The 25,229-nt window shown below is 41.8% G+C and overlaps 1 protein-coding gene across 2 annotated transcripts; it reads left to right on the top strand.

Moving 5' to 3' along the window:
- The first annotated feature begins 222 nt into the window (after positions 1-222).
- LOC121649317 (formin-binding protein 1-like) lies at positions 223-25,202 on the top strand. Of its 2 annotated transcripts, none has more exons than XM_042000055.1 (18): positions 223-505; positions 1,114-1,229; positions 1,972-2,022; positions 6,607-6,754; positions 10,035-10,097; positions 10,192-10,287; positions 10,396-10,410; positions 10,491-10,619; positions 12,719-12,865; positions 14,755-14,931; positions 15,027-15,218; positions 17,352-17,366; positions 17,442-17,551; positions 19,017-19,149; positions 20,409-20,554; positions 20,668-20,804; positions 21,871-22,029; positions 24,396-25,202. In XM_042000055.1, the coding sequence occupies exons 1-18, from the start codon at positions 476-478 to the stop codon at positions 24,422-24,424; spliced, it is 1,893 nt and encodes a 630-aa protein (XP_041855989.1). In that variant the 5' UTR covers positions 223-475; the 3' UTR covers positions 24,425-25,202. The 2 variants fall into 2 exon arrangements, with proteins under 2 accessions (XP_041855989.1, XP_041855990.1); XM_042000056.1 differs by lacking the exon at positions 223-505 and adding an exon at positions 1,389-1,632 and having other exon boundaries at positions 1,224-1,289.
- The last annotated feature ends 27 nt before the right edge of the window (positions 25,203-25,229 follow it).

A 25,229-nucleotide genomic window follows, 5' to 3' on the forward strand; every position in this document is an offset into this window, starting at 1 on the left:
TCTTTCAGACACACACACACGCACACACATGATCATTAATGAGAGATGAAACAGATGCTCTTAGTCTCAGTTAGTAAAAAACTAATAATCACTAATATTGATCCCAATATCTGTATCAATGAGGCGGAACCTGCTGCTTTCCGCTGCAGGCTGATTGCTGTCATGTATGGCGTCAGGGCGGGGCTGCCATTGCGCATGCGCTTTACTATATGTACGTGTACATACACAAACCTACACACACTCACACACACATACTGACGACAAAGAATTCGCCAGGGAGACGCGCCGTGCGTGACCACGTCTAGTGCTCGTGCTGCTGCAGACACAGACAGACAGACACACACACACGCCACCACACAAACAGACAAGCCGGCGTAATGGTTGGGATGCGCGCGGTGGGCAGCTGCAGCTCGCGCTGATTGTCGTGGAGCCGCGAGAAGCCGCAGCGGAGGATCGCAAGGAGCAGACCGGAGCCATGAGCTGCAACTGGGGCACGGAGCTGTGGGTACGTTCTTATTTAAACCGCCCAAACCAGAACCCGCTAATCTGATGACCGTTCATCCATCACCTGCCGGTAACTGGGCTGCCGATGTGTGTGCGTGCGTGCGTATGTGTGTGTGTGTGTGAGGCCCTCGTGCATCTGTCTGCTCTGCCATAGCAACACGATGGGTGACGACAGCGCCTTGCGCTGCAGCATCATGGAGGCAACAGAAGAACCTCCTCACTGATCGGGTTTAATCAAAGTATCGATAACTGAGATCAATCTTTCTTTGAGCACGCGCATGTGTGCACGCGTGCTTGATGTTCGAATGAATTTTACTGAACAGAGATTTAAAAAAAAAAATCAGTCCTGATCACGTGCATTGAACCTGCTGCAGCATCCCGTGAGACCAAATCCAGGGAAAAAATACCTGGTGTGACGTCATTGGCTGAGCCTAGAGTTTAAATAGTTTTTATTTCTTTTAAAATTAAAAATTAAACAAACACGTGATGTGGTCCAGGTGAGATTCGGGTGAAATAGCCAGGAACAAGATGAAATGTTAAAGATGTTTTTGATCGGTATTAATCAGACTGATTGATCTGGGTGATCAGTGACGCTGTCTGATGTTTCAGGATCAATATGACAACCTGGAGAAACACACAAGCTGGGGGATCGACTTTCTGGAGAGATACACCAAGTTTGTTAAAGAACGAGCCGACATAGAGCTGAGTTATGCCAAGCAGATCAGGTAACATCTTCATCATTATCATCTTCATCACTAACATCAAGTTGAGATACGCTAGTCCAGGTAACATCATCATCACCATGATTATCATTTTCATCCCCATAAACTTAATCACCACCAACTTTATCATCATGTTCATCATCTTTATCATCGTCATCACAGATCAGGTAACATCATTATCTTCACTGTCATCATCATCATCACCGTCATCATCATCACGGACATCTAATAGAACACGTCAAGCAGGAAGGTCACTGAGAGGAGGAGGATTAAGATGTTAATCCTCCTCCTCTTCCTCCTGCTCCTCCTCCTCCTCTCAGTGACCTTCCTCCATGACCGTCTCATCCTCCAGAACCCTGGTCACTGCCAGTAGTTCTTTCTGGTGTGAGGAGGTCATATTTTACTGGTTAGTCTTTGTCTCATCTCATCTCATTTTCATTTCTGTGGTTCACAAGCTGCCTGAGCTTCATCATCACCTCTTCATCCCTGTGTTTCCATGTTGTATATTCATCCTTTCATCTCCTCATCCATTCCTCTTCCTTTTACCGTCCTCTCTAACACATCTTCTGATGTTTCACCAAAAACACCATATCCATCATCCTGGACAACCTGCTCAGAGGACTCCACCTGAATCTTCTCCACCCCCTCTGTTTCCTACCGGTCTTCAGTTTTAATGTGTTAATGTCACTGATGAAATGTACATCTGTCCTTTTGTCTCTGTCTTTGTCCACCTGTCTTGCTGCAGGAGCTTGTCCAAGAAGTACCATCCAAAACGTAGCAGAGAAGATGAGAGCAGGTCAGTCAATCAATTTAGTTTAATTTCTCTTTGATTGTTCAAAACTGAAATTCATGAAAAAGCTTCATTGCTTAAGATCAAATGATGCAGCCTGGGCTTATGTGCCTGGGCTCACCCACGGCCCAATTTAAGCCCTGACGACAAAAATTACTTCCAAAGGAAAGAGAGCGAGGTCACGGTGTGACAGGAAGTTGGATAAAAAAATTAGCACACAAGCTAAGACATGGTTAGCTTATCAGTTAAAGTAATTATTTCATTTTAAAAACATTTTAATTGAAACTTTGACGGGGTAAATGTTGGTAATGTAATGGTGGGAAGGTGTGCAATGTGTAGAGTGTACCTGTAGTGGTTCAGACATCTTTGAACAAAGTGTTAGAAATAAACTTAAAAGGAAGGACATTGGTGCTTGGTGGAGTAAAATGCATTTGTGGGATGAGCAGCAGAGTTGAGTTTGTGGGTTGTGCCCATGAAAAGTTAAACAGGAATTTTTAATACCTTAAATAAAAGTGACACTGATGATCACACTTAGGTAATTGGGATCAGTTGATATCACCTCTTTACTAAAATCAGCCGTTGTGCTCACAAGAACTTTGGGATATGTTGGAGAAGCTCTGATTCTCCTTACTTCCATCAGGCCTGTCAACGTTCAGTGTTCAATACTAACAACTGTGGAAATGTCCAACATGGATCAACATGGATACCAACTATTAAACGTCAAATTGACGACTGTTCACTAAATTTACAGTGTGTTTGTTGTTGGAGATAACATCCAGTGCTTCCTCTGCCATGACAGCAGGTCATTTCTCATGTGCTCTTTGTGTGTCTTGTGTTCACCCTGAAACGAACGCAACGCCATCAGCAGACAAACAGCGTCAACCTGCCCCCACCCAGTGTCAGAAAGTGTTCATGTTCATGAAGCACCGCTCAGTGTTTTTCATGTCCCGCCCCTCCTTTTTTTAATGCCACATTTAGAGGGGCCACATTTTAAACACTTTTACCAAGAACTAAACAACTTTAAATTTCAGAAAAAGAAACAGCTGCACAAGACGTGAAACATTTTTACAATCCTTGATGCAAACGTGCAACTGCAAAAATTTTTACAAAGTTCTGAAAACATTGTTTAAACACTTTTACCAACAACAAAGCAACTTTACATTAACGTGGAACATTTGTACAAGTTCAGGAAGCACAATAACAAAGATAGGTGTTTCACCAAAATCAGAGACCCATCAGAATCTGTGACCACAGGGGGGCGATAGTGTAAATTTCTCTGCATGCATGTCTTAGAAGATAAACAAAGTCTTGAAAACACTTATTTTAGTAAAGTAAAGTCATACATTCTGATAGCAAATAGAAATGGCAACCTCTGTCACCCCTTTAGTCTGGACTCTTCTAACGTAATGTGACCCTCACACAGCCAGGTTCACAGAGGTCACCGTTTCTGATAGCTATTATAATGTGCATCATACTTTTGTTTTGTAAACGTGAATATGGTTTCTATGACGTAAATGTGTATCGTGAGAATGTAAAATTTTTGCAGTGGATGTAAATTTGTATCGTGAAAGTGTAAAAGTGTTTCACTCTATATAATATTGTTTTGCACTTCCAGGCCACTGTAACAAATGCACAAGTCTTTCCAGATTTCTTTGACATTGTTAAGATAATAGTACTTTTCTGATCAGCTCTGCTCTGACATGAACAGAAATACCACCTCAGCAATGGAGGAGAATCTGCTTCTGAAGTGCACCAGAATAATTCTATACATTTTTTTTAATCCACATTCTGCTTCTTTCACGTTTTCTTTCATCCACATTTTCCTGTGACCACCTTTTCCTCCATCCACATTATCCCCACCCATGTTCTTTCACATCCATGTTCACATACACCTCCGTCCATGTATTCATAAGCGTCGTTTCCACAGATGGGTGCAGGTTGGGTAGGGATGGTTAGGGTTTGGGTTGATATGGTTTGTAAACTGTAATCTTGTTGCGTTCCCACAGCCAACCATAACCTTACTTAAGAGGCAGAGAATCAGTCGGATAGTAATAGATGCTTCAGCTACGTAACAGCATGACGCCATCACAGCTCCTTCTTTATCATTAAACTGAAACACAACTCAGAAACAAAGGAGGAGAATGGCAGTCATGCAACAATGTGTGTTCTCCCTTCTTGGCGGTGCTTCATAACGCCTTTTTACACAGAGATTTAATAAACAGTTTTTATTCTGGCTTGTTATATTTATTTTTACTGTACAACACTTCTGTTTTTTAAAGTACTCTATACATAAAGATGGTATGGTATGGTATGGTCAAGTGTTTTATGGTCTGGTCTCGTCTGGTATGGTCTGGTGTGGTATGGTGTGGTATGGTATGGTATGGTATGATATGGTATGGTCTGGTGTGGTATGGTATGGTCAGGTGTGGTATGGTATGGTATGGTATGGTATGGTATGGTGTGGTATAGTATGGTCAGGTCTGGTGTGGTATGGTATGGTCAGGTGTGGTATGGTCTGGTCTGGTGTGGTGTGGTATGGTATGGTTTGGGATGGTATGGTCAGCTATGGTCTGGTCTGGTGTGGTCTGGTGTGGTATGGTATGGTTTTGTGTGCTGTGTGCTGTATGGTCTGGTATGGTGTGGTGTGCTATGGTATGGTGTGATATGGTCTGGTATGGTATGGTATGGTATGGTTTGGTATGGTTTGGTGTGCTGTGTGCTGTATGGTCTGGTCTGGTGTGGTATGGTATGCTATCGTGTGTTATGGTATGGTCTGGTATGGTATGATATGGTCTGGTCTGGTCTGGTGTGGTGTGGCAAGGCATGGTGTGGTGTGGTGTGGTGTGGTATACTATGGTATGGTATGGTATGGCATGGTATGGTATGGTATGGTAATATTTGGTGTGCTGTGTGCTGTATGGTATGGTCTGGTGTGGTCTGGTATGGTATGGTTTGGTGTGCTGTATGGTCTGGTGTGGTATGGTCTGGTCTGGTATGGTATGGTATGGTATGGTATGGTGGAGTGTGGTATGGTCTGGTGTGTTATGGTATGATCTGGTCTGGTGTGGTATGGTATGGTCTGGTATGGTATGGTATGGTCAGGTGTGGTATGGTATGGTCTGATATGGTATGGTTTGGTGTGCTGTGTGCTGTATGGTCTGGTCTGGTGTGGTATGGTATGGTATGGTATGGTATGGTGTGCTTTGTGCTGTATGGTCTGGTGTGGTATGGTATGGTATGGTATGGTATGGTATGGTATTGTATGGTATGGAATGGTATGGTATGGTATGGTGTGGTATGGTTTATTCACATTCTACTTGGTCCTTCTCATTGGTCTGTGTTCTCCACTCACATTCTCAGCCCCTCAAAAGAAATATTTTTTAAACTTGGACAATGTGAGGATGTTAAAAAACACATCTATGATGTTGTCATTGAAACAAGGCATCAAGGCCTTATGGGTCCACTTTTCTTTTGGTTTGACTTCAGAATAAGTAGATGTTGTCATGGCAACGGGAGATGCCAGTGCAATGACGCATGTGCTAACATTAAAGAAATTAGTTTTTTTAAAGTGTCTGCACAAATGTTCATTTACTGAAGAGCCAGAACGACAAACAGAGAGAACAGCATTAAAGTAGAGGGCAGCATTTTAATAATTCACTTCAATAGTTGTAGTCTGAACAAGAACTTTCAGGACATAGTTGATTTATTATGATATTTCTGAAACTTGGATTGTGGTTGGTAGATGTGAGGACTATGAAATTCCAGGTTATGAGTTAAACCACATAAACAGAGCAGAAAAAGAAGGAGTCGGAAGAGCGTTGTATGTAGACAGAAGACTAAAGTACAGTGCAGTGGACAGATTGACAGTGGCTGTGGAGAATGTTTGTGAATACATAACTGCTGAGATTGACATGAGCAGGAATAGAAACATCATGATAAGCTCTATTTACCAGTATGTGCAGGTAAATGCTGTTATGTATGTGTATGCTAGTGTAGTGTACATGTCAGTATGAAATGTGTATATGTACATACTGTATCTGTATGTCATATGTGGATATAGGTGTGCATGTATGTGGGTATATGCGCTTGATTTGTTTTTTTGTTTTTTTTTCTGTTCTTCATTTATTGTATTCTAAACAATAAATAGGCTCTGTGTTGGCCCTGCGATGGACTGGCAACCTGTCATTCATCCCAACCATTCATTCATTCATTCATTCATTCATTCATGCTCTCCAGTTCTTTAAAACCAAAGTCGCTGCACTGGAAAACATTAGTTTGTTTGGTTCAGTTTGGTTTAGTCATATTTGTATTTACACATGCAGAAAACACATCACACAAATTCGCAACTCACTGGTCTGACTGACCAGACCTTGTAATGTAAACATGTCACTTTATAAAACTAGACCTTAACAGTAAAACACTCCTTTAGAACACACACTTGGGCATTTAAAGTGAGTGAACGAGAAATGTGGATATTAACAAGTGTGTAATAAAATGTGTGTGTTTGAAGTTCATGCACAGATTGATGAGCTGGTTTCGGTGTGTATCATTTCACATGCCTGTCTCCTGGTCTCTGATTGGCTGCTTAAGGTACACCTGGTGTGTGGCGTTCACGGCGACTCTGCAGCAGCTGAATGAGCTGGCGGTTCAGAGAGAAGACCTCGCCGAAAACATGAACTCTCAGGTTGTCTGCGAACTGACGCGATACGTTCAGGAGCTGAAGGCTGAGAGGAAGACGGTGAGGAAACACAAATACACACTTGCTCAAACTGACAGGTTTTAACCTGCAAAGAATCCGGTTACCATGGCAACCAACAGCTGCCAACAACTATATCAAAATCTGTTTTTTCACTGATCCCAAATCATTTTATCCTCCACATAGATAAATACATTAATATCATATTTAAAGTGTTAATCAGCCCAAGTTGTGCAGCGTATTCTGATCTTAGTCTCATTAAACACACATTTCAACACTGTAACCATTAAATTGCCATTTTTTGCCATCTTTGGTCATCCATTTTTTATGTAAAGATGGAGAAGTTGTAGAAGCGCAACTCTTTTAATCCCAGTCAAAATTTAGACAAATTATGTGGCCAAACTTATGTAAAAAATTAATGTATCATTAGAAATAGCAGCATAAAGGCCAACCAAAACAAGAAAACTGAATTTATAACTAACAGAAATAACACACAGATCAGCAGTTACTAAGCCTTTTCTCATCTGCATCATTCTCTCAAGTCTTGGCTTTCAGGAGAAAAAAATATTGGCATTGAGACAAACACACAACAGAAACTATTTTCATGTTTCCACTTTTTCTCCTGGTGGTTTTTGCTATTTATGCTGCGATTTACCTGTTATCCTCGCAAAACCAACTCCAACTCGTCTTCTTGGCTTTATTCCAGCCATAGAGGAGCATTATTTTTCTTCTTTTCAGACACACATAGAACTTTCTACTCACTGGTTGATCTTTGGCTGCTCCTGATTGGACATTACTGCCAGTTGAAGCTCTCTGATTGGTGAAAACCTTGACAGAATTTCCGGGTCTAAATAGAGGCAGCATAGCAACATAGTAGTGATCTTTTTTAATTATGAGAATGTGATAAATAATGGTGTCATCCTGGATCTCTCATTGTGGATTTACCATTTAGTCTCTATAAACATTACATATAGTGGCTGGACTGTAAACCTGGATGGGATAAAAAAGTCTTGAACACTTCCGTAGATCACCTAAAGGGTAGCTATCCATCACAATTCATCCCACAGCGTTACACACTACTATTCCTGAGATATGGCTGACAAATAAGTGATATCACTATGGGGTGCTGGCGATCTAGCTGAGTTTTAAGGGTTCATCACACTGTTACATCACAGAACCATGAAGGTCCACTTCCTGTAAGTAACTCTGGGCTTCAAATACGAGCCTGTGACTCGTTTTAGTCCAGTTTTCATTGCTCACTAATTTCTGTCAGACGACTGCAGGAAAAGAAGACAAACTACAAGGAAAGACTTTAGATGGGCGTAAAACGTCTGGACAGCAGGCTAAACATGATGTTTCATCGCTGTTTTCCTGCTGCAGCATCAGTAGAATTATCTCACGGCTGGTTGTAAACATCGCTCATCTCGCTTCATTGTGTCTTGCCATCTATCTGACCCAGTACAGAAACACAAAGTCACGCCTCCTGCAGGCGCTGCTATAAACATTCAGACAGCTGCAGCCAATCAGAAAGCAGGAGGCCTCCTTTGTTTTATTCAGAAATTTCTGACATCTCAAAAGACACAACATTCAGAAACTGGGTCACTGACACAATCCTCAGTGTCCACATTACTTCCACCCACTGGTTCTGAACACTGCACAGAGTGAATCTGTGTTCAGGATCATGTGACCTATATTCAAGATGATTTTTTCAGAACTCGTGTAGCTTTGCCTAACTCTTGTAAGGTCAGATAGTTGAATTAAAAAAATAGAAAGGCTCTAAACTTTGAGTGGGATGGCTTTTTGGCCAACAAGAGTTTCAACTGGTCAGAAAAACATCCAGCTCGACAGTTTAAAACCAGTGCTGCCTGGATCTCTGCACCTCTTTAAAGTGGTGCTTGTGAATGTTAAAGTTGACTGTTTCTGGGTTGTGGATTTCTAAAGTACTATCTGGTTCCAAAAGGAGGACTGGCAGGGACAGTTTGAGAGGTACCAGGCTGTAAAAGGTTAAATAACTGGGTTCAGTACAGTCTGACTTACTGAACTTACCAAACATTTTATCATCAAAACCAGTATTTCTATTCTATTCTATAATCACTTTACTAAAATAACTTTTTATTTATTTTCCTAAAATGAGCGATTTATATCTGCTTGTTGTGGGTCCACAAACATGACAGCTGCCATATCTTTTGCACCATTTTCCTACGGTGTCTCTGAATGGACAAATAACTGTGTGAAGTGAGAATGATCTGAGCTTGAAAACGGCAGGACTGGCCTTGTTTGATAGATGCTGGAGCACCGTTTGGCATATCGTTCTATGGACCTTAAAAGGACCATAGAGGAAGATGTTACACATGCATAATAGAATAGAATAGAATAGAAATACTTTATTAATCCCTTTGGAGAGTCCTCAGGGACATTTGGGTACCAGCAGCAATACAACACCAACAGTGAAGCAGGATAAGCACAAGATATAATATATACAGGTACAAAGTAAAATAAAGGCAATAAGGTGCAAGAAAAGTATAAATAGAATGCAATAAATAACAATAAGATAAGTAATATAAACAAGCATTGCACACAGTAGAGGTGGTACAGATTCCTAGTTCACTATTGCACGTATAAGTTATTGCAACTGTTTGTATGGGTTATTGTGCATATGTTGCATCAGGCGGACTGCACACCTCCCTCTCCCCCCTCCTTCTCTTGAAGTAGTTAGTGTAGGGCAGTCATCGCTGCACCTGAGGCCACTGGATCCACTTACAGATGAAAACATGTTTATGTCTGAAAGAATTTTGACCACTGATGGCCACCATCCATTCACATTATGCATTTAGTATTTGAAGCTATTTCTATGCCCATCTTTACCATTAGATGTCAGTAATTCTCACACACTGTACCTTTAAAGATAAACTCTAATTTAATCCAAATTTCAGAATCTGACTACAATCCCATAACTTAGTCCAGTTCATATGACACCTTTTCATGAAACGGTGCCGTACTACGGACACCAAGAGATTAGATCAAATCTAATTAGTACCTCAGATATCAATAAACAACATAAATTCCAGAAACCAACCCTCTCTACTTTCAAGAAAATCTAAAGATTCTTTACCTGGCCTTCTGGGCCGGTTGTTCCGGGACTCTGTCCTGTAGCAGTTTTTAATACTTAGGCAGCAGCTTCTGATGGACTGAAGAGACTGTTCAGAACTTGGAAATGGCTTCAGATAAAATGTCTGATGTCATTTAGATGTGGATGCCCCTGTAGTATGGACTGCTACTGAGATCATCTGACCAGTCTGACCAGTTTGTGTATCTTTTGTAGCATTTCCAAGATGGCCGGCGTGCTCAGCAGCACATTGAGAGCTCCTGGAAACAGCTGGAGTCTGTAAGTGGCCATCTGACACCAACCTGGCAGTAACAAGTCCAACCTTAGAGTAATGTAGTTTCACTGGTTTTGTTGTCATCTTGATGTTGTTTAGAGTAAACGTCGCTTTGAACGTGATTGTAAGGAGGCAGAGCGGGCGCAGCACGTCTCTGACAGGATCGACCTGGACAACAAGACGGATGGAGAGAAGGTACGCTTTCCTGGACATCAGAATTCACAACCAGCTGTCTGCTGGTAGTTTTTTTAATCCGTCACTGTGGTCATAACTAACTGATCTGAACTCCCGTTTGTGTTTCAGCGCTGCTCCCTGAAGGTAAGATTCTACTGATACTCAGCATTTCATGAATAACTCCGTCCGTATTGGATGGTTTAAAACTCTTGTGCTGTTTTCAGGCTCGACAAACAGCTCAGCAGAAACAACAAGCTGCAGAGGAGTCCAGGAAAGACTATGTAGCCAGTTTAAACCAGTTTAACCAGGACCAGCACCAGCACTACCACACACTGGTACCAGTTATATACCAGGTAAACCACTGATACCAGCCTCATGTACGATATCATGGTATTTGTCTGTGATGGGCCAGTCTAGTAGGCTGTGACAGAAGTGGGAACAACCAAAACAAAGAATTTTTCATTTTACAAATCTAAATTATGTGGCGTGAAGTCGCCACACGGTCAAGTGGTGACATTTTAGAAAGTATAAAAAACAAACCAAAACATTTTAAAGTGGCTGTGTTTGATCGCTCTGGCAAAGATGAACAAATCTGGACTGCAGTCACTAATAATCTGGACAGGTGTTTACCACCAACAACATTATCACAGAAAAATGCAAATAAGCAACCTCATACATCCAGTTGGGCCCACAGCGTCCTGAATGTATGAAACCAGACCCAGTCCTTCCCGCTGTTCCACAACACCTCCTCTAAATCTGTAGTAGCAGAAATAAAACTGAATTCATGATGCAGGTAGCCATTTAATTCAGTTCATGGTGAGCTGTGTTCTGTTGTAGAAGAATTACCAAGAGTCTGGAATTAGTAAAAGTATAGCAAATTTTATTAAAGGGAAATGAACACAGACAAATTACTTGCAAGTAATGAGAGTGGTCGTTCCGACTCGCTTGAAGTTGGAAGAGACTCTGGGGAGGCAGGAGGAAAAACAAAAGTTAAACATTTCTGTAGAAAGAATCACCACCAGAACCAGTCTGACTAAGGGTCTGAGGCAGGACCAGATAAAGGTCATCTTACCCTCGTAGTGAACTTTCAACAGAGCATTTATATGAAGAGAACAAACCTTAAAAGTGAATTAAAGCATGATGAGTACAAATGTACAATGTAAAAAGTGTAATAAAAAGTGAATTATAGTAACAATCAATAAATAATGAATGAATATATAATGAAAGAAATAATGGGATAAATAAACCCTTAATGAAGTTAACATATGAAGCAAAAAGGCATAATAAGTAAAATTTCTTCAACAGTTCACAGACACTGATTTCTGGAAATCTTCCTGAGTCCATGCAGTGATTTACAGTCCAGAATCATGTCAGGGTTTAATGCAGAGCTGCCTGAAAGGAGAACAAATGTGCAGAATGTGAAAAGAAATTAATAAAAATAAATAAATAATAACTACATTGTGCACTGAAACCGTTTGTCCTCAAGTTTAAAATGATAACTTGGTTATAAATAATCACACAGGGAGATTCAGATCCTATAAAAGCAGCTTCATGTACAAACTGCAATTAATTATTCCTGCACTTGGACAGCAGCCTGCAGTCTCGTCCCATGAAAGCATCCTCCACGAGCCTCCTCGGGCAGTAGCGGCTAAAGTGGTGCACTGTAGAACAAATGTTGATCTCTCTTTACATACTGAACCTTCTACAATTTGGAAAGCAAATGACCTCCAGTTGAGTCTGAAGGTTGATCAGTGGTGTTATTAACCAGGAGGGGAGGGCATAACCTCCATCTTCTAATAAATAAATACCATAGATGTTTTAAAATAATAATAAAAAACATAACATTGAGCCATGCATCACCAGCTGCTCCTTGTTGGACACTCGTGCTAACAGAGTGGAGTCATGTGGTCCTCTCGGGAAGCGGGAGACCACATTGAGCAGGTGGATCTGGGAGTCACAGGTGACCTGGACACTTGGATCTGGCATGTTTCATGTTTCATGATTCATCTGAATCTCAGTCTCTGTCCATCTTTACTTCTGAGGGACTCTTCTTCTCTAAGGTGCTCTTTTTAAACCCAGTCATGTCACCGACCTGATCAGCTGCAATATGTTTCTCCAAATGTTACTTTACTTTTCCAGACTTTTGGCCCCGTCATGTTGCAGCCATGAAATTTAAGATGAGCCCATATTTTTATAAACATCAGATTTTTAGATTTGTAAATGAATGCTTTCATTTACATCTTACACAGCATCCCAACTTCTACAGATTGAGGTTGTTTACATCTAAACAAACATATATCTAATACGCTCACAGTTACCTGGAGAGCAGAGATGTCAGGTGAATCTTTCAGGTAACCCTGAGCTGCTGCATCCGTTATGAGGACAGTGAACCTGCTGTGGTCCACCTCCTACAACCCTACGGTGTATGATGACGTGTTTCTTTGCTCGGCAGCGTATTCAGGACATGGAGGAGCGGCGGATCGAGAGAGTCTGTGAGGCGATGCGTTTGTCAGCCGAGGCTGAGAGAAAAGTTCTTCCTGTAGTGAGTCGCTGTCTGGATGCCATGACAGATGCTGCTGAAAGCATCCAGCCCAGAAAGGTGAGTGGGAGTTCTGTGAATGTTTGACTGACACATTAGGATCAGCTTTACACATCTAGAATGGACCTGATTACCACGTTCCTCTCATCAAGACTTAAGACTGGTGTCTACTTTCGCTGAAGATCTATTGGTTTTATCAAACTGGGACCGGTTTACTTTCCAGAGTGAAAGTTTGGACTGTTTCCTGTGTGGGGTGTCACTATTATAGATTTTCTTGATGCAATTATCGTCTGAGAAATTAATCAAGATTGTATAATTAAATAGTGTAAAGTCATATGAACACTCTTCATACGTCTTAATTTTAATTTATTTCCATTTTTTACGACAAAATAAAATAATAAAAAAGAAATTAAAGCAAACAAGGAGTTCCATTCGAACTAAATCCACTCTGTAAACAGTGGTTAAATCCTTCATATTAACTCTGGATTTCTCTCAAAGAAAACAGATGAAAAGGCTATAGGACCCCTACCTGGACCTGGGAGGCTTCTTTCTGGAAACTACATTATAAAACTTTTCAACCAGAGTAGAGAATTTAGAAACACAGGAAAACATCTCGCTGCTTTGACTTCCAGCTGTCCTCCTGCAGAAAAGCTGTTGTTTAACCCATGAAGAAACATGAGCATAAATCTGGAATAAATAGTGTCTTCTGCAGACCACTGCACACTGGTGAAAAAAGGGCATTGATTTCACACTGTTGTTTGTTTTTTTGTTGTTTTTTTTTGGCTTTTTCAATCCTTATAATTTAACATTAAATGAGGCGTCATGTTGCGCTGTAAACACAACCAGGTGCAATTACAAAACTGTTCCTGACATGATAACATTTGATTTCAGTGTTATGTTAGGTAAACACTGAACCAAACTAAGGGACACTGTAGAGAACAGCGACACTTTGGTAATTTTTTCTGTAAACAAAAAACTGATAAGGGTGACTTAATCCATTTGTCTGGTGGGATTAACTTTTCTTCTGCCATGCCGTTCCTACTCTAACACACCTCTTCTGCTACTCACTTGGGATAGAAGCAAAGCAACACAAGCGATAACACAGTTGTTGAGTTGGTTTGTTTTTGTCCATGTGCTGATCTGTTATGGTTCAGACATTTTCCGTGATGGAAAGTGACGACATTAAAGGATCTTTATGATTAATGAATCACAGCGTTTAATACAGCAATTAACTGTGAATTTAAGTAAGCGCAATGTTCCTCCTCCAGTCAGTCAGATCCAGTCAGCTCAGGTAGTGTCTGGATCAGAGGACCTGGACGTGTTAAAAACAGCAGTCTGGTTTTTCCAGTCAGCTTTAGAAACACATGCTGTTCAGTGAGGCAGCCTCACTGAATAAAATAAAATAGGATAAGATAAGATAAGATAAGATGGGGGGAGCAATAGCATGTAAGGGATAAGGGATAATGCCCGACGAGGTGTCTATTATATGGTTGGATGGTGTTGAAAACACTGGGGAAGTCAAAGAACATGGCTCTCACAGTTCTCCCAGGGGACTCCAAGTGAAACAGGGCCCATTGCAGCAGGTAGATGATGGCATCATCCACCCTGATGCCAGGTTAGTAGGCAAACTGCAACAGGTCCAGCGTAGAGGTCACCTGGGTCTGAAGAAGGCCAAGGATGATCCTCTCCATGGTCTTCATCAGATGGGAAGTCAGGGCGTTGGATCTATAATGGTTTGGTTTCCTGGGTTGGGATATTTTGGGAACTGGAACCACACAGGAGGTCTTCCACAAAACTGGGACTTTCCCCAAACAGAGACTCGAGTTGAACAAGTGCAGGACCACCTCACTGAGCTGATCTGCACACTCTCTGAGCACCCTGGAGCTGATGGCATCTGGACCTGTGGCTTTCCTGGCCTTGGTCTGATGCTGAGCTGCTTCTGTTCGCAGGACACCCGTCAGGTGGTGGAGGTGTATAAATCTGGCTTTGAACCTCCGGGCGACATAGAGTTTGAAGATTATAGCGCCACCATGAGGCGGAGCATCTCCGAATCTAGTTACCTCGACAACCGGGTTGAGGGGCGAAGACATAGCAGGAGGCTGTGGCCCTTCTTACGAAAAAATAAGGTACACACACAGACACACACACACGGTTGCAGTAACACCTGTAGGAATCACCTGTTACACACTGTTTTTTTCTCTTTCTCTTTCTCTCTGTCCAGTTGTTGACCCTCTTGTCCTCCCCTCGGCAGCCTCCACCTCCACCCCCAACCTCACCTTCACCTGGGGGCGTGGTTAACAGTCCCCAGTCACCGCCCCCTGCCTCCAGAGAGCCAATCACACAACGGCTCAATGACCTCATGAGCTCTGGTTCAAGAACCAGGAAGCAGTGTCTCCGCAGCCTCAAGAGAGGGGTACATATACACACACACATACACACTGTGTGGTCACAAACTGAACTCACCGATTAGACATGGCGTGGGGATATGGTCTATTACTAATATTTTTATATTTCTGTATTTTTTGGTTTATCATGATACACAATAAATATGTCAGTGTTTTGAATTCTCCTCTAAAACATGTGTTCATGTTGAATTCAACATTAATGCACAAAAAGGGACTAGTAGAACGATTTAAAGAAGAACAACAGAAGATTTTCTTGGTGAGTTGCCCCAAATGATGGTTAATGCAGCATCCTACCTGTAATCATAGCTCTCTGACAAACAGAAACAGCGACATCATCGGATGATGGGTTAAAAATCAAGCCGAGGTTGGTGTAAACCCACCTAGAGAACGAGTCTAATCCAGATCACGCTTTCAGACTCAGGCAGAAAATGTAAACAGCCGGGATGTGCACGACTCATCGAATAATCAGTTTGTTAAAATGGCACGAAAAGTTGACGGCATTTTAAAAAAAGTTAACTACAGGAGCCGAGAGCAGCCGTGCTAATTTAATACAGCTTTCTTGTGACAGAATAATTTATCTTATCTTGAGAAAACAAACTTTGTTTTCTTAAGATAACATAAGATAAGAACACAGAGAAACATTCAGTCAGACTGTCACTCACCTCTAGAGAGAATTTAGACTCAGATCAGCCTAACATGCATGCCTTTGGACTCTGGAAAGAAGCCGGGAGAGAATTCATGCATACATGGGGAGAACATGCAAACTCCACACAGGGTCTCCCCAGAAACCCACTTGTTGTTTTTATATAATAATTATAAAAATAAGGTAAATTAAGCACATACATTATTAAATAATACTGGTTATCTTGCAGTGTGTTTTTAGGCCCAGTTTACACCACAACGCTGGGACAGTAAAACGTAAAAATTTTGTTGCGTTCTGGTACTTGGCGAGTGCTGTCATCTTGCACTTGTGCATGCAGACCTTGCTTAACCTGCGAAAAACACAACAGCAATGACCTCAGTGTCATGTTTACGCTGCTGCATTTTTTTAATTTATCTGGTCTGTTGAAGCAGAAGTATTTATATCTTCAGCAAAGACCCAGAGGTGAAACGCGCCAGATAACGTAACGTAAATGCTTCTGCTGTGTTCTACGGTTTTATGAGGATGTTGTACATAGCTGAGTATGTCGTTGTAAAGTTACACTGCCCACTAGAGGTCTGGCATGCACATTACATTGTTTCTGGTCCTCTTTGCATTTTCTCCTGCACGGACATAATTTTCATTCTGTTGTCGTGTAAATGCATTTTTTTATTTAAAAAATGCAAAGGAAAAATATCTGAATTTTGTCTTGTAAGCTGGGCCTTAGTCTACTGAGAGCAGTGGTGGATTCCAGTCTAACTGCCACAGGAATCAAGGACCTTCAACAGCTCCTTCATGCTTTGGGTGCAGCAGTCTGTGGCTGAAGGAGCTCTGCAGGGCTGTTAGCACTCAGGAGGGCTGTGGGGTGTTGGGAAGGGGGGCTGTCCTTCAACATGGATGAGAGCTTAGCCATTATCTTCTTCTCTCCCAACACTCAACTGGTGGGTCCAAGGGGCATCCCAGTACAGAACTATTCTGTACTGGGATGTCTCAGTACAGTTAATCCAGCAACAAATAACAGCTGATGTCAGATCGAGGAACATCCATTACTGATCAATGCATCCGATTTTACTTATAGCAAGTCTGACAGCGACTGAAATTGTGATGAGTTTGACAATTAATTTAGATTTTTTGACATGCTAAAGCATATCGAAATGATGCTCACAGCACTTCTGGTTCATAAGATCGAGACAGAGTCGAGCTGACGGGCTTCAGCACAACATCAGTAATAACTAGGAAACAGTGACATGTGTAACGCTCCAGATCCCACGCGATTCAGGTCCAGGACTCAGTGGGTGGCAGCACATGAGGGACAAACAACACATCAGACAGCTGGATATTTGTACTCATCACTGTACAAAATACACACACACACACACACACACACTTTATCTCAGAGCTGTGTGTCGGCGTTTTTTATATGTTTTGTTAAATCCATGTCCCCTTCTCTGGTTTTATGTCCCCCTCGCTGGTTCTGTTTTTTTCCTCTCTTGTTGGACAGCTGTCACTAAAACTGGTAAGTACCTAACCTGCAGGTTTCTTCCAGGTGTATCAGATCGCATGATGTGAACTGGTTCTGTTCCTATTGCAGGGGTCCAGTCCTGCAGATTGCAGCCACCTTCAACCTGAGCAGCGACACAAGAAGCTTCAAGCCAGAATCAACAACATCAACCAGGAAATACAGAAGGAAAGAGAGCAGAGGTCACACACACTCACACTAATAATAATAACAACAACAACAACAATAATAATAATGTCTGTTTTGGGGGCTTCACTGCACAGAAACAAGCAGACTGGTCAAAGCTACACCCAGCTGCTTCATTACAAGATGAAAATGTCTTTATTAACTCAACTTAGGTGCATCACAAACAATGGACGAAGCTGAATTGAAGGGCACTCTGAGGTTACAGAAGTCATGAATTTCTTCATGGGATGTAGTATGTAGTTATTACAGTTTAAACAATTCCCAGCAAACCGGGTCCACATCAGGTAAAAAAATACGTCCAAATTCTGTCTTTGAGGAACAAAAGATCCACATATTGGTGCTCCCTCACGACGGCTAACTCAGCATCCATCTTTCATCCTGCCTCTTGTCTGAGCTCTATCCAGTCAGTAAAAGTCACTCCGATGTTGACTCGTCTTATCTCTTGCTCTGCCACTTTCTCTCTTTCTTTTCCTCTGATAATGTTTTCTTGCATTTCTTTTCTAAATCAGCCATGGTGCACATTTAAAACAGCCAGTGTGTTTATATCCAGTTGATTGTGTGTGATGCTGTACTATAAAGTGAAAAGCTACTTTCACATGCTGGAAAAGAAGTTATGAATGATGGTTTCTCAGCCTCAGGATGCAGCTAGTTAATGACAGCCCCAGAAATGTACATAATGAATGTCAGTATGCAATTAAAATAAGTCAGAATGATGGAGTTTTAAGGTAAGAAAGTTATGTAGTGTTGCTTTAAGACATCAGTTAAAAATTCTCTAAAGATGTTGTCTGGAGAGATTTCCTAGATCTGATTAAACTCATATTACCATTCATTCATTATCTGTACTGCTTCTTCCATTACTGGTCACGGGTACGCTGGAGCCTAACCCAGCATTTAACAGGTGAGAGGCAGGGTACAGGTCACCAGTCCATCCCAGGGCCAACACAAAAAGAGAGAAACAAACATTCACACACAGGGAGAATTTACAGTGACCAGTTAACCTAACATGCATGTCTTTGTACGGAGAACCCGGAGAGAACCCACTCATATGCAGGGAGAACATGCAAACTCCACACAGAAAGGCCACAGCCCCCCAGGTTCGAACCTCTCCCCAGTCAAGGCTCGAACCAGCAACCTTCTTCCTGTCAGGCTGATGATATGAGCCCACTCTCATATTACCTAAACATCCAAATCCTCTGTAGGAACACACTTGGGCTTCAAGGAAAATGTGGGGTTTGCACTAACAACCTTCCCATTACAGCATTATCTCCACATTTTATAAGAGTTAATAGTTCCTGAATGTCCAGTGTTTCTGGTAGTTTAGCCACTCAAGTTACTTTATTAACGGTTTTAAACAAAAAAACAAACAAATGCCTATTAAATAAATAAAAGGCTGCTGTTTAGAATAATCCAGCTACTACCTACAGATGTGCCTCACATCTCATGTATGACTGCTGTCTTCAGAGACGCACTGCTGAAAATGAGGGAGGTTTACGAACGAAGTCCTCAGATGGGCGACGCCGGCAGTTTGGAGCCACGACTGGAGGAGGTGAAGCAGAATCTGCAGAGGCTGGAGGAGGAGCTCAGGAGGAACCAGGTGCTGACACAGTTAATACAGAGTGTTGTCTTTCTACATGAAATCAAGGTACTCTGCGCTTTTTCCAGAAAGGACAATGGTTGTATTAGGTGCTTCACAGCTGAAGGACATCAAACTTGCAAAAGAAGGAGAAAGAGCTGGAGCTCACTGATGGATTAAGGCATCAGAGTGAGGTGACTCTGATGAAGACACAAAATGTTGAAGCCCCATGTTTGCACAATAGTGTTGTCTTTCTACACTCTGTGAACATACTGCATATTTACACTCATCGTCCACTTTATTAGGACCACCTGTTCATCTGCTCATTGACAGAAATATACAAAGACAGGCTGGTCTGAGTATCTCAGAAACTACTGATCTACTGGGATTTTCACACACAACCATCTCTAGGGTTTACAGAGAATGGCCTGAAGAAGAGAAAATATCCAGTGCTGGTTGGAGATGATAGATCAGCTACAGTAATGCAAATAAGTTACACCACCAAGTTCAACCACGGTCTGCAGAATAGTAACACACAACACGTCCAGCCTTGAAGCAGATGGGCTACAGCAGCAGAAGACCACACCGGGTGCCTCCTGTCAGCTAAGAACAGGAAACTAAGGCTACAATTCACACACACTCACCAACACTGGACAATAGAAGATGGAGAAATGTTGCTGGTCTGATGAGTCTCTATTTCAGCTCCACATGCAGATGCTAGGCTCAGAATTTGACGGACACATTGTGAAAGCATGAATCCATCGTGCCTTGGATCAGTGCTTCAGGATGCTGGTGGTGTAGTGGTGTGGAGGATATTTTCTTGACCCTCGTTAGTACCAGCGTGTCCTGGTTTAACCAGCACAGCCTACCTGAGTATTGTTGCTGACCATGTCCATCCCTTTATGACCACAGTGGAGCATCTTCTGATGCTACTTCCAGCAGGATAATGCACCATGTCACAAAGCTCAGATCATCTCCACCTGCCTTCTAGAACATGACAAAGAGTTCACTGGACTCCAACGGCCTCCACAGTCACCAGATCTCAGTCCAGTAGAGCAGCTTTGGGATGTGGTGGAACGGGAGATTCTCATCATGGAGGCAGCCGACAAACCTGTGACAAGAATGAAGGCAATTCTGAAGGAAAAATGGGTCCAACCCGATACTAGAAGGTGGACCTGGTAAATTGGACAGTGGGTATAAACACAAAAGCAGGAGATATTTTCTTCTGTGAGCTAATGTGTGCACCTTGTGTGTGTGTTTGTGTTTTTGTGTCACTGCAGGTGTGGCTGTCGGAGGCAGACAGCAGGATGTCTGATCACTGCAGGAGGAGACAGAGTGGAAGTTGTGGCTTGAATTCTCAGGCAACAACGCCAGGCAGCAGCAGCATGAAACAGCTGGACAACCGCAGTCCAGCCAGCAGAGAGAGGTGCTGACACGATTGGTTAATTATTGACCCACATCAGCTGTTCTTGTATTTCTAATTCATTCAGGTTCTCAGACTTGATGCTCACAGACTGAACTTGTGATTTCTCTCCTCAGTCCCGATGGAAGTTACACTGAAGACCACAGCGCAGAGCTCCACTTTAAGTCCCGAAGTTCAGAATTTGATGATGACTTTGAAGATGAAGAACCATTACCGAGTATTGGCACCTGTAAATCCCTTTACCCATTTCAAGGTACTGTTTATTTTCTACAGTCAGTATTGTAACATCTGTAACCAGCAGTGTAAAATCTGAAGTTTGGATTAACCATCAATTTAAAAGTTTAAAGGGTTAAAGTTTTCAGCAACTGGCCAAGATTCACATTAAATACATCTGCGAGAAACTTTATCTAAAGGTACAGTGTAAGAATTACTGCCATCTGGTGGAAAAGATAGAAATGACTTCAAATGAATGTGGCCGTCAGTCGTTTTACACATAAACATGTTTTCATGTGTGGGTGGATCCAGTGGCCTCAGGTGCAGCAATGGCTGCACTACAAGTAACTACGTCATCATTGTGCACATGTGTACTGTTTTCTTCTATGGTCCTTTTAAGGTTCTGGATAATTACTTATCCCAAATGGTGCTCTAGTATCTATCAAATAAAGCAGTTTTCATGCACCGTAGTAAAATGGTGGCACAAATATGGCCCTCCGGTCCTCGCTGCCTGCGCTGCCTCTGCTTTATTTTATATAACGTTTCAGTATTTATGAGGTTTGCTAGTGTCACAGCTGTAAAATGTACTAGTCATGAGACAGCTATGAAGACAGATCACGCTCAGATATGTAGAGAGTGAAACAGTGAGAGAAATGAAAAACAGGTTCTGAAATATATGGTTATCAGAAGCATCTGTTGTGTAGTAACTGTATGTAGATATGAGTTAAATGTATGTATATATGCTGTGATGAGAAGAAGGTTCATTTAAGTGATATAAAGGGGAAGTTGATGTGAGTGTAATGTGCATTTTGTAATAGCTGGGTGTATCCTATGTCAAGGATAGCATGGTATATTTCACTTATAAATCTATTTAATTTAGTGGGAAACGATGAACAGGAAGCTGAGGCCTGTATTACGAAGCGTTATTAACATACCCAGGATATCTCTCTGTTACCTGGGTTGACTTACCCAGACATGCAGGATCTGGATAAGTTGTACGACGAAGCTGGTTACCTACCCTACCTGTTCCTGGTCGAGTCTGTGTGGTTCTGCTTTGATTCAGTTGTGGTTCACTGGTCTGAGGATCTGTTTTGTATCACTTGCAGGTCAGAATGAGGGCACTCTGTCAATGCTGGAGGGAGAACTACTTTCTGTGGTGGAGGAGGACAAAGGTGATGGTTGGACCAGAGTTCGGAGGAACCTGGAGGAAGAAGGATACGTTCCCACATCCTACATCAAAGTCTTCCTGGACAACAGTGCCAAAGGTGCCATGACCTACATATAACCTGTGTGACCTTTGACCTGTGAATGTCACAACATTAATTACCATGGTAACACCTCAACTTGCTGTTTTTGTGCTGCTGCTTTAAACCCATCAACCTCTGTGACACACCTGTACAGCTACAAGACAGGTGTTTAAAGCTTCGCTTCTGCAGCTCAAACACACCACTGATGATGCGTTCAGGTGCTCTTCATTAGTTTAACAAACCTTTTAGTGGCTGATCAGGATCGCCTGATTATTCACTCACTGGTGTGCAGTGCATTGTGGGATGCAGTTTTCTTTTCTGTTGTCGACCATGCAGTGTGAAAAATGTAAACAGCAACATGTTTATGGTTTTTTCCATGTAAATGTTGATTTGATGCTTCAAGCTCAGACTGAGCTCAATCAGTAACAAACGGTGTACTAAAGAGTCCGAAGTGAGTCAGAGACTTAACCAATTCAGTCAGAAATTAAACCAATTTAGATTTAGAACTGAAACGGATTGAGGGTCAAATACTAAACCCATTCCGAGTCAGAGATTAAATTGGTTCAAGGACTCAACTGATAAAATCAGAATCAAAGACTAAACATTCAATCAGGCATGAAACTGATTGAATGTTGGGGGTAACATCGGAGCAGAGGAAGTTACTGTGAGAAACTTCCTGTTTAGCTGTGAGTGTTTTGCTACCAGCTTTAGCAATGAACACCACACAGCTCTTCTAGGTCCAGCAGAGTCCCGTGTCTGCTTCGCCACTGCTGGGTAAAGTGAAGGGAGCTAACCCTGAAGCTAACTGCAGCTTCACCTAGGAGTAATCCCAGCATTTAGCAGGTGAGAAGCAGGGTACACCCTGGACAGGTCACCAGTCCATCTTAGGTAGCCCAGACAATGTTAAAAATAAAAAAACACCCGTTTATGAAATACATACAATATACAAATAACATCTCATACATGTTGTACAATTTCCATTTGGAGATAAAGTTTTTTATTATTATCACTGATGACGTCACGACGACATCACAACTAACTGACTAATTGTTTTTGAAAAGCCTGACTAGTCATCTTCAAAGATCACTTAAAATGCCCATCACTAGTTCAGAGTCAGAGACTAAACTAATTCAGTCAGACATTAAAATGGTTCATTTAGAGACTTAACTGATTCTAAATCAGAGGCTCAGCAGAATAAGTCAGAAATTAAATAGATTCCGTCAGACTGAACCGACTCAGAGATATTCAGAGTCAAAAATGTTATCAAATCAGTCAGACTAAACCAGTTCAATAAGAAATTAAATAGGTTTAGAGTCATAAATAAATAAAATCATTCAAAGTCATAAATTAAATTGATTCAGTCGGAAATTAAATCCAATCAGAGTAACTAAACAAATTCAATCAGAAATTAAACTGGTTCGGGGTGATAAATTAAATCTAATCACAGTTGGTGATGAACTGACTTAAATTAAATTGATTTAGAGTCAGAGACTCAACCTGTTCACTCAGATATTAAATCGATTCAGTCAGAAAATAAACTGATTCAGAGTCTAAATTGATTTTGAGAGTCAAAACTGATTTAAAGAGAGTGAAGAAACTGCTTCAGTGTCTGAGACTGATGGACGGACGGACGGATGGACGGACGGATGAATGCATGGATGGACAGACGGACAGACGGACAGATGGATGGACGGATGGACGGATGAATGCATGAATGGACGGACAGACGGATGGATGGATGGACGGACAGATGAATGCATGGACGGATGAATGCATGGACGGACGGACGGACAGATGGATGAATGCATGGACGGACGGAGGAATGGATGGACGGATGGATGGATGGACGGATGAATGCATGGACGGACGGACGGATTGATGGACAGATGGATGAATGCATGGACGGACGGACGGATGGATGGACAGATGGATGAATGCATGGATGGACGGACGGATGGATGGACGAACGGATGAATGCATGGATGGACGGATGGAGGTTTAATTAGCCACTGATGACCATGAAACTGCTCAGTGATTACATCTATTTGGTTTCTTTTTTCATTTAATGCCCTAAACAAACACATCTAAAACGCTGCTGCCAGATGTTTGTCTTCTGTCCCGATGCTGATTCTGTCCCAACTAATTTCTCAGTTAATGGATTTGTCTGAAAAATGTCAGAAAACAATAAAAACTGAGTCTTTAAATGTTCCAGCTGATGAACGAGCTGACTGAAATTTAAATCCTGATTGGCTTCGGTCTGTTGTCATGAGTTGAAATCAGTTTCTTCCTGTTCACGATGTGAACATTTGATCTCGGTGTCGTCTGACCTCCTGACCTCTTCCTTCTCTAACATCTGTCTGTCTGTCTGTCTGTCTGTCTTGTAGGCTTTGTGCAGAATAGTCGGCTAGTCTAGCACATTAGTCGACCAGTGAGGACATCTCGCCACAGGAAGTGATGTAAAGAGCTCAGAGGAGGTCTGGTGACAGCTTTTCATTGGACAAAAGTGCTCCTCAGACATGTCAACCAATCAGCCGCCAGGTGGCTTTTGATATGTGACAGACGAAAACTTACAGATCAGAGACCAATCAGAGGTCAGAGGTCGGTCATACTGATCTCTGATCAGATCTTTATTGAATGTTTCCACGAGAACTTAAAGGAAGAACTAAATCCCAATCCTGTTTAACCTTTTCAGCTTTCTGTAAGTAAAAACAAAACTTTACTAACTTTTAAACTTAATTGATAAGATTTATTAGCAAAGTGACCTGCGATCAAACATGTAATTATTACACTTGAATCTTTTTAAATGAGTTTAAAGTGACGTCAGCTCCCTCACCGCAGTGATGTAATTAAACTGTGACATCATTGTGAGCGTGGTCACCTTAAAAAAATGCGTGTAAATATAAACTGTAACTGCGAAAGATTAGCCCTGCCCCCTGTAAACCTGTTGGTGTTAGCTACGCCCTCAGAGGAACCAGCCTGTGTAGGCTCCACCCATTTCCTGCTTGTTGATTAACGATCATGTAATTGATTGTGTGAAATGTGAAACTTTTCTCATGTATTGGTAAGCTATTGATCAGCTGTTTACTGATTTTTTGTTTGTTTTTTTTAAAACTGAGATGTGAAACTGCTGATCATGATATTTTCAACTTCCTGTAATGTTAGATTTCAAAATAAAGTCCAATTTCAGTTGAGCGTGTTGAACATTTTTCTTTCTGTTC

This window comes from Melanotaenia boesemani, chromosome 11 (assembly GCF_017639745.1).
Source record: "Melanotaenia boesemani isolate fMelBoe1 chromosome 11, fMelBoe1.pri, whole genome shotgun sequence".
Classification (NCBI taxonomy): Eukaryota; Metazoa; Chordata; class Actinopteri; order Atheriniformes; family Melanotaeniidae; genus Melanotaenia; species Melanotaenia boesemani.

Excerpts from the sequence above, each read along its gene's own strand:
- LOC121649317 (XM_042000055.1), top strand. The coding sequence starts at position 476 with ATGAGCTGCAACTGGGGCACGGAGCTGTGG. Across the intron at positions 10,098-10,191 it reads CCTGGAAACAGCTGGAGTCT|AGTAAACGTCGCTTTGAACG; the intron begins GTAAGTGGCCAT and ends GATGTTGTTTAG. Across the intron at positions 10,620-12,718 it reads TGGTACCAGTTATATACCAG|CGTATTCAGGACATGGAGGA; the intron begins GTAAACCACTGA and ends TTTGCTCGGCAG.